This window comes from Salvelinus fontinalis, chromosome 32 (assembly GCF_029448725.1).
Source record: "Salvelinus fontinalis isolate EN_2023a chromosome 32, ASM2944872v1, whole genome shotgun sequence".
In the NCBI taxonomy this organism is placed as follows: Eukaryota; Metazoa; Chordata; class Actinopteri; order Salmoniformes; family Salmonidae; genus Salvelinus; species Salvelinus fontinalis.
Window position 1 is genome coordinate 41830621 of NC_074696.1, and position 14138 is coordinate 41844758.

The 14138-nt window shown below is 43.0% G+C and overlaps 1 protein-coding gene across 2 annotated transcripts in view; it reads left to right on the forward strand.

Moving 5' to 3' along the window:
- Positions 1-14138, forward strand: part of LOC129831381 (oxysterol-binding protein-related protein 10-like) — an 84619-nt gene that overhangs the window by 23065 nt on the left and 47416 nt on the right. For both annotated transcript variants that reach the window (XM_055894733.1, XM_055894734.1), the window contains exons 5-6: positions 3711-3902; positions 12816-13041. In XM_055894733.1, the coding sequence (XP_055750708.1) occupies positions 3711-3902; positions 12816-13041 (418 nt within the window). The remainder of the gene's footprint in view (positions 1-3710; positions 3903-12815; positions 13042-14138) is intronic.

Sequence of the window (14138 nt, forward strand, 5' to 3'; positions counted from 1 at the left end):
GCGGGTATTCGGTACCAGTCTCTCTTTCAGGTTCCTCTTAACCGGCCCAGCTCAGCCCCACTGTAGATACATTTCAGTAGATTATTTCTGTCTTTTTGATACCGTCTCCTGACCTATGTGGTGCCCACCACCCACGTTCTGTGATGGAGGGCCAAGTCAGCCTAAGCAGGAAGGGCACACCTGTGAGGGGCAGACGTGCCTGTTGGGACGAGGGGAATGGAGCATGTTGAAATACTGCTGAGGTTGTGTAAGCGGAGAGTGATTGCATTATGTGAACCGTGTATGTAGATTCAGTCACTCAAGTGTTTCCTAATAGGGAAAGGCATGAACCAAGCGGTGGTAAATCTTTACCCTTCCCAAAATTGGAGAACCAATGGAATGCAGAAATTGGAGCGTTTCATTAGTACACCTCATGAGAAGTTGTTTCTGTATCCACTGAAAGGTAGGACAAGTAGCATAGTTCACAAGCTTGAATAATCTTTGCAGGATTCATAAGTTAGCCTTACTAGCAGATTGTAACAGGCTAACATGCTGACCAGACCGGACACGTCGCGTGCGCCGCAAAATAAATTTAGAAACCCATGTTATTCAATTATTGTACCCACACTGCTTGCGCGCGCCAACGAGTGTCTGCGACACCAAGGGCTAAAATAGATGTTGTTCCTATTTCTGACGCAGATCGCGCTGCAAGTCCTGCCTCTCCCATCTCCTCATTGATTTATAGAAGCAGGTACCCACGTGCCATCTCCTCATTGGTTATACCCACGTGGGTGATGGAAAGACGAAAACTGTTTTGCCGGTAGTCGTGGTAATACAATGAAAGTTTAGATGCGATCACCATATAATTTAAACGATGAAAAGGAGGAGGAGAGATGACTAGAAACGATTCGGTTGGCCGTTTTATATGTGGATTAATTTTCGGAGTAGAGATCCTTGTCCATTTCAGGTAAAATAACAACTCAATGTTTATATCCCAGGACAAATTAGCTAGCAACAGCAAGCTAGCTAAACAGGACAAATTAACGTTAGCTAGCATTACAGGATAGGTGATGTTGGGAGTAGCACAGAGAATTTTCGACCAACCTTAAATTGGCGATACTACACTGCTCAAAAAAAATAAAGGGAACACTTAAACAACACAATATAACTCCAAGTCAATCACACTTCTGTGAAATCAAACTGTCCACTTAGGAAGTAACACTGATTGACAATAAATATCACATGCTGTTGTGCAAATGGAATAGACAAAAGGTGGAAATTATAGGCAATTAGCAAGACACCCCCAATAAAGGAGTGATTCTGCAGGTGGTGACCACAGACCACTTCTCAGTTCCTATGCTTCCTGGCTGATGTGTTGGTCACTTTTGAATGCTGGCGGTGCTTTCACTCTAGTGGTAGCATGAGACGGAGTCTACAACCCACACAAGTGGCTCAGGTAGTGCAGCACATCCAGGATGGCACATCAATGCGAGCTGTGGCAAGAAGGTTTGCTGTGTCTGTCAGCGTAGTGTACAGAGCATGGAGGCGCTACCAGGAGACAGGCCAGTACATCAGGAGACGTGGAGGAGGCCGTAGGAGGGCAACAACCCAGCAGCAGAACCGCTACCTCCGCCTTTGTGCAAGGAGGAGCACTGCCAGAGCCCTGCAAAATGACCTCCAGCAGGCCACAAATGTGCATATCCATTTGTAGGTGCTTTGTTTGAATTTTGAAAATACTACATTGTTATGTGTATGCCTCCATCTTGTTTATTTAAAAATCTTATCTCATTGATTGACACAGGTGAGTGACATGCGGCGCTTTGGGGTAGACCCACCTGTCTCAATCAATGACACATTGTTGGATTACTTCATGGAGCAAAAATTTATTTTTTTTAATAACGGAGCATTTTCTAAATTCAAATGAACCACCTGCAACTGACACAATTTTTAAAAGATGAATGTTTGGCTGAATCAAGAACTAAGATTGTATGGCCAAGTTAAGGTTGGTCAAATTCTCTGTGCTACTCCACAAACAGTACCTATCTTGTAATGGCTAATGGAGCATCACATTAGCCCGTTAAAATCTGCTAGCTAACGTAAGCCATGCATGACAGTAACTTTTCCTCTCCCAGCTTCAGTGATACAGGTGGTTCTCTCTCTCTCTCTCTCTCTCTCTCTGGGTTTGGTACTCGTCCTCATTTGCTCCCTCTCTCCGTCTCCATGACTCTGCCATTGTCACGTTCCTGACCTATTTCTGTTAGTTTGTTGTATGTGTTAGTTGGTCAGGACGTGAGTTTGTGTGGGCATTCTATGTTTTCTGTTTCTATGTTGGTTTATGGGTTGCCTGGTATGGCTCTTAATTAGAGGCAGGTGTTTGGCGTTCCTCTAATTAAGAGTCATATTTAGGTAGGTTGTCTCTCAGTGTTCGTTGTGGGTGGTTGTCTCCTGTGTCAGTGTTTGTCGCACCATACGGGACTGTTTCGGTTTGTTTGTTCATCGTCATTTATGTGTAGGCTTTTTTTTCCCTGTTTGTGCGTTCTCGTGTGTTATGTGAGTCCGTCGTCCAGATCTGTCTACACCGTTTGTTGTTTTGTTAGTTTATTAGTCAAGTTCGTGTTTTCTTGTTTTTTCTTTAATAAATCATGTCTTCAAACTCCGCTGCATTTTGGTTCAATCCCTGCTCCTCCTCTTCTGATGAAGAGGAACCATCCTGAGTGTCCCCCCATCTGATTTACTCACTGCTGTAGCTGCATGGCCCTGTTCTCACAGAAAGCTGCCGTCTCGTGATTTGAAATGTTGTTAGGGTGAGAATTTGAATGATACACATACATACTTGCGGCCATTGGAAATAAAGTATCCTGCACTTTCCTGCAGTGTCACAATGTGCCTTATTCCGTTTGTGACTATTATGGCTCTGTGGTCCTGGGAGTGAGAGTTGCTGCTTCCAAAATGGAAGCCGAGTTGTTTCTCCTCCGGTGAGCAGTGCTCAGGGAGAGAGTCGTTTATTTGATCTATTTATCTATCTTGCCTCTGCTCTCTCTCTCGACTGTGCTGTGCCCAGACCTCTGGTATCCAGGGTGGAGGTGCGCGGTCTCTCTGGAACTGCTGTAAATTGATGGATGGTTCCGACTGAGAGACATGGCAGACAGTATACAGAGGACAGGGAAATGGAGAGACGGAGCAAGGGAGAGAGGGAGGGAAGGCGAAAGAAGGAAGGAGATAACCGGATTTGATTTTGTTAGTGGTGTAGAGCTATAAAGAAGACGGAAGGCAAAGGTCCACTTTTTAAGTTTGGTTGGTGGCTTCTTACATTTCTGTTCGTTCACCTCTACGTACCTTATTTGCTCTGGTCAGGAGGGAAGTAACCTGAAGCTAATTTAGGAGTTGAGTTCACTGGAAAGGTGGTAGCTTTTGCTCTGGTTTTGTTTGGGGTTTGGGAGGCCCAGGCTAAGGTTTAGTCACGGTTCTCCTCATACGACTGACATGTGGACCCTTTTAAGGAAATCACAAGGTGCAGTCTTCGGTTTGCTGCCCGTCGTCAGGCATTGGTTGCAACATGGTTTTCATATAGTACCCAAGCTTATTCAAGAAGGCTAAACGCCCTTTTTTTCTGGTTTGACTCACAAACCATAGGATACAGAATGTTAGAAGAAAATAGAAGTAGGAAGTAGTGGTGTGGCAGTTCACATATCCCTCCTCGCTCTTTTTTTGTTGTTGTCTTTCTCTCTCAGGGCTCGTCGTCTTCCGGTCGGTCCCGTAGCGTCTCCCTCCTCCCACCAGCCTCCTCATCGCCTGGTATCCAGAGGCACTTGGCGTGTCCGGGCACACCGAGCAACATCGTGACCATCACCCACCACAAGTCCCCAGCCGCTGCTCGACGGGCCAAGAACCAATATCCCGGCCGACTACTGGAGGTCAAAGAGGTGGGCTGAACCTGAAATTGTCCCTCTGGCTGTATTGATCATTCTTTGTCGTAGGCGCTAGGGAGACTGCCAAATTCATCACAATGTCTGACAGATTGGAGTCATGGAGTTTGGATTTTTAAATGTACTTTTTACACAATAGGGAATATTTCTGTTCAAAGTACATGACGCAGTCATTTTAAATTGACCACAACATTGACCCCAACAACTATTATTTTAATACTGCACCATATTTCTTGTTCTATGTGTTCAGTGTTGCTGCCTACTCTCAGGTTGGCCATTGGTGCAATGAGTTCAGCAACAATTTTTTGGGGCCTGGCTTCTGACCCTATCAACATTGACTGCACTGCGCTCTATGTCTGTAGCTTTAGCTGGCTTGGCGTTTCTCTGTATATATCCATGCTGCTTAAAATGGCATGCGACAAAGGGGAAGCTAAAAGGCTAGCTCAGCGTTTCCATAACTCGCTCCTGGGGACCCCCAAGGGGTGCACGTTTTGTTTTTTAACCCTAGAACTACACAGCTGATTCAAATAATGACACCATCAAGCTTTGATTATTTGAACCAGCTGTGTAGTTCTAGGGTTAAAAAACAAAAAACAAAACCTGTACCCCTTGGGGTCCCCAGGACCGAGTTTGGGAAACGCTGCGCAAGCTGATGGTGTTCCTAATGGAGTGAAGTCTGAACTGGAGAGGTGGTGTGTCTGAAGAGGATGAAAGGGCATTATACCGGTAATTCCAGTTTTTGCTAAAATGGTTGAGTAACCAATTGCCGAATTTGGCATTGATTTGCATGGACATTTTGGAGTAGTACTTTCATGACTGAGAACCCCTCCGATTTACCATTAGTCATCCTCCAAAACGCACTCTGTACTTTGTTGTATGTCTCCTTTCTTTAGGGGAAAATTCTATCAGTGTCAGACTGTGCTAAGTGGGCCCTGTACTGCATCAATTATACCCCATGGAGTTACCAAGCTGCCAGTTCTGGCCACAGCCTGGTCCACATCTGCTCTGTCTCCATGCTCAGATAGCCTGGTTAAATCAGACTGAACACTGCACTTATCATTGTGAGCACAGCATTCAATCTGTGTTAACCAGGCTATTGCTCACATGCATTCATTCACAAATTTCTGCTTTTCGCCCTGGAACGACTTTCTAGCTTTTGTTTAGTTATCCCTAGCGGTCTAGTTTTGTTCCTCCTATTGTCAGTGGGCTGTGTACTTGTCTGCTGAATTGTATTCAAGTCATCTTATCTATATAATTCAGCTGATGGGAAGACTTCCCGAACTGATGACAAAGCGTTTTCTAGTATCAGACGAGAAACAGTTTTTCGTCTAAGCTTTGCAAAAAGTATGCCTAATATATTTTTTCAGGAGCGTCGGTAGGTACATCGGGTAAAATGGGGAATTACTGGAATGAGTAATGGATTGTGTATACTCTGATCTTTAGAAAAATGTTGGCTTTGTTATTTTTGTTAATTTATTATGTCTTTTCCCTGAATTAGAGTTCAGGGAAAATAGTTTTTTGTCATTGTTCTGGAGGCAGCTCTGCATAGTGATCCCTAGCTGGCACAGCCACAAAGTCATAAAATCTGATTTTACACCGAACCTTATCCACACTGCTAACCCTAATGCCTAACCCTAACCTTAAATTAAGACCAAAAAGCACATTTTTGTTTTCATTACTTTTTATAATATAGCCAATTTTGCAGCTGGCTTATCTAAGGAGAAACCGCTTAGTTCTGCCTCCAGGACAAGACTCGTGACAGGCATGGTGTATGGAGTGTTGGCAGTGGACACACTTGTGTGCTGTACCATTGCCTCTGTCGGACATTGCCTTCCAGGAATGAGTGGAGGGCAGAACATTAGTTACTGATAAATCTACATGGCACAAATAACACAATTTTCCCCCCATGCACTCTCTGAGACACTGGGTAAAGGACATGAATGGTCAGAATGTATCATTCCTATTGTAGCTACCGGACACCGTATCAATGCACAGGTATGAGAGCCAACAGCAAAGATTGCTCTCTTTGAGGCTCTGCTTCTGGAACAAGGTGGCTTTGTACAGTTTCTCAGAAACCTGGAACTCTAAAAGGGCATTGGTGAATAGTACACCGGCTAGCAGGATAGCAAATAAGTCATGTAATCATTTTTTTTTGCTGAGGAATTGGATCCCCTAAGATGACAGGGACTCAGCTAGTTAGTATGAACAGAGGGGAGTAAGGAGCCATGGCACCTCATGAAACTATAGCTCTCGAATTTGTCCTCAAAGGCATAGTGTTCAAACAACACTGTGGCAGGCAGTTTTTTTTTTTTTTTAGGTCATTTCAGTTTGATTATTAAAAAATATCCACGGTTTTCGGTTTCGATTTATAAAAAAATAAGAAAAAAATGCACTATGCATTGTGGGTTTTATGCTGTAATGCTGTAACAACACAGAATAAAACAATTAATAAATGTCCCATGATGGTAGTGACTGCCCATTACTGCTTATTATTTATTCACATTACTTTAATAAAATATTTCAGTTTTGTACATTACATTTTGTTTTATTTGATGACTTTATTTTTTCATTCCAAGTCATCTCAGAATAGGCAGCAGCTCTATAGAGATGTCTGACAAAATCACTATTTTGCAGTTCTTCAAAGTAAATAAGGCATACTTTTATGACAGCTGAATACCAACTATCAATCACTTAGATCATGTATTTTCAGGTAGAGATACCTCGCGAAGCAACAGCTGCTCTCTTTATCACCTCGCAATTGCGCGTTCTTTTTAGCAAGCGTAAAAGAAACAGACCGGACAAATATATGCGCAATGGATTATGGTCATTGTTGTTAATTACCATGTTTTATGCACTAAACTATGTAAAATATTGGCCTGTTGGAAACTACAACTCCCTACTACATTGCACAGTTAATAAGTTTAGATCCGATTTATCTCTAGAGAATGTGTGCGATGTGCTCATTAAGCTCGCAGGTAAAAAAAAAAAAAAAAAAAAAAATTGTAATGGAATTCAAATAATTGAAATGACATTGGTCAATTGTAAAAATAAAAATACGAAAAATAACCAACATTTTGGTTAATCGATCAGCACTACAGGTTTTTGACATTCCTGTAAGAATTTCAATTTTTCATTAAGCCCTTTCAATTCCTCATTCAGATCAGATGCCCTATGCTGCGTCACTCTTAACACTGAAAATAACTGTTTAACATGAGATCTTGTCTGAGAACGATAGGGTGTATAAAAAAAAAAACACGAATGGAGAAACTACTGCAGGAGTGGCAACATTTCTCACCACTTGGAAAGTACACTTGTTACCTGAAATGAACCCAGAGGGATTTCAAGCACATGGTTTTAATCGTTAAATAACCCAAACACTTATTTGGGACCTTCTGAATTTGGATTTAGATGATAGGAAACTGGGTTGTCTTTCTCTTCTCTATGCTGTTTGAATGTTATGCATTCTGCCCCAAAAAACAGCCCTGTAACGTTCCCCTATTTCCTTGGCCTGATTTTTCATTCTACGCATCCCTCCATTTTCTCCCTCCCTCTCTCTCTCTCTCTCTCTCCTCACCTTGTCTGTATGTTGTACTGCCTTACTGTTCACGATGGAAATCAAGTCCCATAAAGGTGGCTGGCACCAGTCCAGGTGGTGACAGAGAGGGAATGGAGCTGGGGCCTGGAGGCAGATTTATACACCTTCGTAGAGGCTCTGGGAATGGGAGGTGGCATCGCTGTCCTGCCCTGCTTACTGGGAGATTTATGAGATGACACAGGACAGTGGTCCCAGATTAGTTTGTGCTGTCTTTCCAACATCTATTGTCATTCCGTTGGCATCTCATCCATATTTTTGCTACATGTAGTATAGGATTAGACTCAAATGTTCACTCATGATTAAGGAACTTTCCTAGCTCCTGTAATAATCATTTGGTCAAATATGTCTGAAATCCCATGAGAATGGCAGTGGTTTGGTAGGTTGTGGAGGTAGACTGCTGCTTAGTGTAGCTGTAAGTAGCTGTGACTTGGTGGGCTGTGGTAGTAAACACTAGTAGCATATATCACACCCCAGTAAATCTCTACATGAGCCAACAGCTCTGCTCAGTCTTATGGAAACACGGCACACTAACAGTCAACTGGGCATCAAAACCCAAACCCAACACCCCCCCGATGACATCCTCCATGTGAACACTGGGAGTGCTGCCATCATGCTGTTGCCTTTCAATCGCAGGTTCCGTCACCATCCGACCAGCTCGGAGACTAGGCCACGTGACTCGACTCCAGCAGTGCTGCCTGTCACAACTGGCTGACGTGAACCCATCAGACGCCTGGACTCCCTGAGTAGAGCAGCAAACCACTGGGCATTTAGACAGCCATGGCTCGATGGTTCAAGTCAGGTTATTTCTATACTCATCGTCTCTCCAAGTGGGAAACGAAGGGAGGCAGTTTCAGTCTCTGCGCGGTTTCTACCTCCACACGGGTGGTCATTTGGGACCGAGCTATTTTAGTTGGTCCACTCTCTGTGGACCCTCTGTTTCCTTGCTCTGGAGTCTTAAGACAAGGAGATGAGCTGTGTATACAAAGCGTATACTCCTATATACAACTCGCTGGGAATTGTCATTGTGAGTCACCATTTAAAGGATGTTGTTGCAGAGGTTTGTAGTATAGAGGTCACCCCTGGTGGACACAGTCTTTGTTGTATCTGGGCTGTAGGACTCATGACTGTTTTACAGTAAGGAGCCTGGTCCCTGACCGATGGAGACTGGCCTAATTCCGTCAGGCTATCTCTACTGATGGGCTGTCTGTCTCTCTCTGTCTAAGTCAAGGTCATGTTGAATCAACCGTGAGTGTGAAGTCTCATGTCTGCCACATGAGATAGCTTTATTTTTAGATTTTACTGCAGCATACTGTATTGGCTTTGTAGGAAATTCTGTTATGCTATATGGCCCTGGACTCCTGGTTCAGACTCTTTGTATCTCTCTTTTTCTCCTATCCCTTTCTCTCTCTTACTCTTCCCTATTTCTGTTTCTCTCTCTCTCTCTCTCTCGAAGTCTCTTTCTTTTTACATTATATTATGTAAGCTATATAAAATTGTCCTTAGTGTCATTTAGAGACGACTAATGTTATTGTCCCCACTACAACATCAAAGTACAGTTGAAGTTTACATACACTTTAGCCAAATACATTTAAACTCAGTTTTTCACAATTCCTGACATTTAATCCTAGTAAAAATTGCCTGTCTTGGGTCAATTAGGATCACCACTTTATTTTAAGAATGTGAAATGTCAGAATAATAGTAGAGAGAATGATTTATTTCAGCTTTTATTTTTTTCATCACATTCCCAGTGGGTCAGAAGTTTACATACTGTAATGAAACAGGCAGGGAGCAGGTCTCGAACCCTCGACCTTCTAGCCCGAAGTCCGGCGCGCTATCGACTGTGCCGCAAAAGCCTGCTCAAGCGGCGTCGATTTCCGGGCTTATAAACCCAGGGTCGTTACAATACACTCAATTAGTATTGGTAGCCTTTAAATTGTTTAACTTGGGTCAAACGTTTCGGGTAGCATTCCACAAGCTTCCCACAATAAGTTGGGTGAATTTTGGCCCATTCCACCTCACAGAGCTGGTGTAACTGAGCCAGGTTTGTAGGCCTCCTTGCTCGCACATGCTTTTTCAGTTCTGCCCACAAATGTTCTATAGGATTGAGGTCAAGGCTTTGTGATGGCCACTCCAATACCTTGACTTTGTTGTCCTTAAGCGATTTTGCCACAACTTTGGAAGTATGCTTGGGGTCATTGTCCATTTGGAAGACCCATTTTTGACCAAGCTTTAACTTCCTGACTGATGTCTTGAGATGTTGCTTCAATATATCCACATCATTTCACCAGTTCCTCCTGCAGCAAAGCACCCCCACAACATGATGCTGCCACCCCGTCCTTCACGGTTGGGATGGTGTTCTTCGGCTTGCAAGCTTCCCCCTTTTTTCCTCCAAACATAACGATGGTCATTATGGCCAAACAGTTTTATTTTTGTTTCATCAGACCAGTGGACATTTCTCCAAAAAGTACGATCTTAGTCCCCATCCGCAGTTGCAAACCGTAGTCTGGCTTTTTTATGGTGATTTTGGAGCAGTGTTGTCTTCCTTACCGAGTGGCCTTTCAGGTTATGTCGATATAGGACTCGTTTTACTGTGGATATAGATACTTTTGTACCTGTTTCCTCCAGCATCTTCACAAGGTCCTTTGCTGTTGTTCTGGGATTGATTTGCTCTTTTCGCACCAAAGTATATTCATCTCTAGGAGACAGAATACGTCTCCTTCCTGAGCGGTATGATGGCTGCGTGGTCCCATGGTGTTTATACTTGTGTACTATTGTTTGTACAGATGAACGTGATACCTTCAGGCATTTGGAAATTGCTCCCAAGGATGAACCAGACTTGTGGAGGGCCCATTTTTTTTTTCTGAGGTCTTGGCTGATTTTCTTTGCCTTGAAATACATCTGCAGGTACACCTCCAATTGACTCAAATGATGTCAATTAGCCTATCAGAAGCTTCTAAAGCCATGACAATTTTCCGGAATTTTCCAAGCTGTTTAAACTTAGTGTATGTAAACTTCTGACCCACTGGAATTGTGATACAGATTATTTCACTTACAATTCACTGTCTGTAAACAATTGTTGGAAAGATTACTTGTGTAGATGTCCTAACTGACTTTCCAAAACTATAGTTTGTTAACAAGAAATTGTGGGAGTGGTTGAAAAATTAGTTTTAATGACTCCAACCTAAGTGTATGTAAACCTCCGACATCAACTGTACTTAAATACATGTCATTTTGTCCTTGAAACATTTAATTGAAATACAGTAGAATTTTGTTCATTTCTATGGCTGACTGCTCCTACTGGGGAGTGCCAATATGGCCGACCAGTGGCTTCAAAACCTCTCAATGGCCATACAGAGCATCAGCAGTCCGGCGTTTATATACATCATTAATACACTAAACCCATGCTAATCCTAGTGAAAATCGGGGCTCACTCCTCATGTTAGGACACAGGGCCTCTGTCTGAGTGGTGGGATGGATGAGAGTTGTTTAATTAACAACTGATCCACTGACCTGCAGCTACTCAACTCACATATGCTGACCTGTTGCGGGTCAGTCATTTGCGTTTCTGAAGGAGAACGTAGAATTGCAGTGCAGTCCCCATTTTGTCACTGATTCATTTCAGTGTTTGTAGAAATTATCTACCAGAGGCTGGTCCTATCAATAACATCACATTTGTTCTGTTTTGATTGTAGTTGGATTAGCTACTTATTCCGTATCAGTGGAAGTACCACAATATAACCCTGGCTGTAATGGCTCTCACTGAATCTGTCAGTCAGCGAAAAAACAGATGTGCCATTGAAGAGTGGGCTGCTGTGTGTTTGGGAAGCTATACAATATTAATTCACTGAAATATTTATAGCATGATAAACAACCCAGGTGAATTAGTTCAAGGTTTGTCACATGCTCAAGTACAGTGAAATGCTTAATTTGCGTGCTCTACCCAACAGTTCAGTAATCAATGTCACAATAGTATAACTATTAAAAACACGAGTAATAAAATAGGAAGATATATACAGGTCAGTGCCAATACCAAATTTACGGGGATACAGCCCTTAACCATTGTATACTGGCCATATACCACAAACCCCCGAGGTGCCTTATTGCTATTATAAACTGGTTACCACCGTAATTAGAGCAGTACAAATACATGTTTGATTCTAACATGTATTGACTCCGGGGTGGGAATACTTATGTAAATTAAATATTTCCGTATTTCATTTTCAATACATTTGCAAACATTTCTAAAAACAGGTTTTCACTTTGTCATTATGGGGTATTGTGTGTAGAAGAGATGGGGGAGAGAGAGAAAATAAATGGAATCCATTTTGAATTCAGGCTGTAACACAACAAAATGTGGAAGAAGACACAGGGTGCAAATCCTTTCTGAAGGCACATGTAAACAGCAGTAATGGTGACCAGTAGCAATATAACTAGATACTAATATATACATGTGCTCAGGAGTAATAGTGACCAATTACAGGATAAAATAAATACCCATAGAGTAGCCACTAGCTAGAACCTTCACTATGGTTTACAGGCTTTTCATGTCCTTTTCAGCCTCCCCATACAGGGATTTTCATGAATATATGACGCATGGGGGAAACATGACACCTTTTTGATTTCCTCAGTAGTTAGTCAAAACGGATTTTATTTTATTCAATTCATAAGGAATGATTCATATTAAAAGGAATAGTTAACCAAATATGAATTTTGACCTAATTTTCAATTTACCTAGGCTTCATTCAGAAGCTGGTTATTTGGCAACATCCAGCATATTCTGGCAAACATTTCCCGGGCATGTAGCAATATTAATAAAAACACGCTAGGCTGATTCAGTAGAGATTTCCCAAGGTAAAGTTTGTTGTGTCTGCTGCCCTGGCATTCTCAGGGTCGCGGTGAGGTCAGTGTGTCTGTTGCTCAGGGAGCAGCTGCAGCCATTCCCACAGAAACTAGAACATAACAACACGGAGAGAGAAGAGACCCGAGCACGTATTCCACAAAATCCTCTCTTCATCGGTCAGATATAACCCCTTCAACGTTTAGTCGTTGATAAAGTTGGCAGCTAAGGTTGACGAGTGCTAGCTAAAGTTGAGGTACATGTATGTGTCAATGTATTGTATCTAAATGTCAAACTTACTCTGAAAAAGTGGTTTTGTTAGTTCATTATCAGAAGATCACTGTTGGTGTCAATGAGTATGCTCTTCAAGTCAAACATATGATTTCAATATATTTAAAAGTTCACTATTTTCTCCAACACCCTTCACTCAGATTTGAAATTGACACAAACCCTTTAACTCTGTCCTGTCCTCCCTCAGGCGATGAGCCAAGCAGAGGGCCAACAGAAGAACCTGGTCCAGTCCATCGAGTCCCTCCCCACGCGAGGACCCCTTTCCTGCCTGGACCAGGACCTCCTGCTCCTCAAAGCCACGTCGGCCGCCACCCTGAGCTGCCTGGGAGAGTGCCTGAACATCCTGCAACAGACCCAAACCCACAGCCAGCCCCAGGCCTCCCAGCCCAACCACACCCGCGCTCCCCCCTCCGGTGAGTGTGCCACGGGCATCCCCCTCCTGGCGTTGGCCCCCCCGTCCCCTCTTCCAGACCCCGACAGCAGCAGCAAGGGCCACATGATCATGGAGGTGGAATGTGGCCCTTGCCCTTATCTAACCGGAGCCTTGAACTTGAGTGTCTGTAATAAATGTTGTTGAATGTTGCATCTTCGTAGTTTGTAGTTTTGGTTCTTGTTTAATTGATGTTGTATGTATTTCCTTAATTGTTTTATGTCTTGATGAATGGCATTGATATTATTCCGTCTCAAACTAATAATTATGTGTGTATTTATGATCAATATTGTTTACAACAGGTTAACAAAAGCATTTATCTGTGTCCCTTAGTCAGTGCATGTCGCGTTTGAATGTGTGTATGAAAGAGCCTACTACAGTACATCTATGCACTTGAAAGTTTCCACTGGAGTCAATCTATGCCAAATACACAAAGGTGCCTACAACTCAGTTTATCTGCCATGTTAACCCTCTCTGTGCCAGACCATGGATCCAATAAAGATCTTTCAAAGCAAAATTCGTGCAGCCTTAGGGTGCTTCCATGTATGTCTATGATCCCTCTTGGGCATAGAGGTGGGTTGATGGGTGTTGGAATGTACAATAAAAGGACTTGCTTGGATGGGTGAAGGTGGAAGTCCTCCTCAATACTGTCCTGCTATAGAATCCGCTTTCTCCACCCATATTGATCATTCAATTCCCTGGATCAGCACTAAGGGGTGAATCCTAACTTCCACTTAAGTCAAAATTTCACTTGGAGATGCATTGAATGTCGGTGGAAGACTGAAAACTGAAAAGTTGACTTCAGTTGGAAGTTAGGATTCGCCCCTTTTCAAGAAAACCTTCCAGCTTTTCCCAATCTTTTAAATGCATGGTTAAATTTGGCATAAGGTTGTGGCTGAAGCTGACCCTAGCGCAACCAACCTCCCTCTGGTGCAAGTGGATGGAATGATTTGGGTGGGAATGAGGGTTGGGATGGAGGTTGTTTCTCTGTCTCCTTATGTCTTCTCCTCTGGTGTTCTCCTTATTTATGTCCTAACAGTCACCCTGCCCTGTACGTCAGACAGGGGGTGGTGTGGAGTG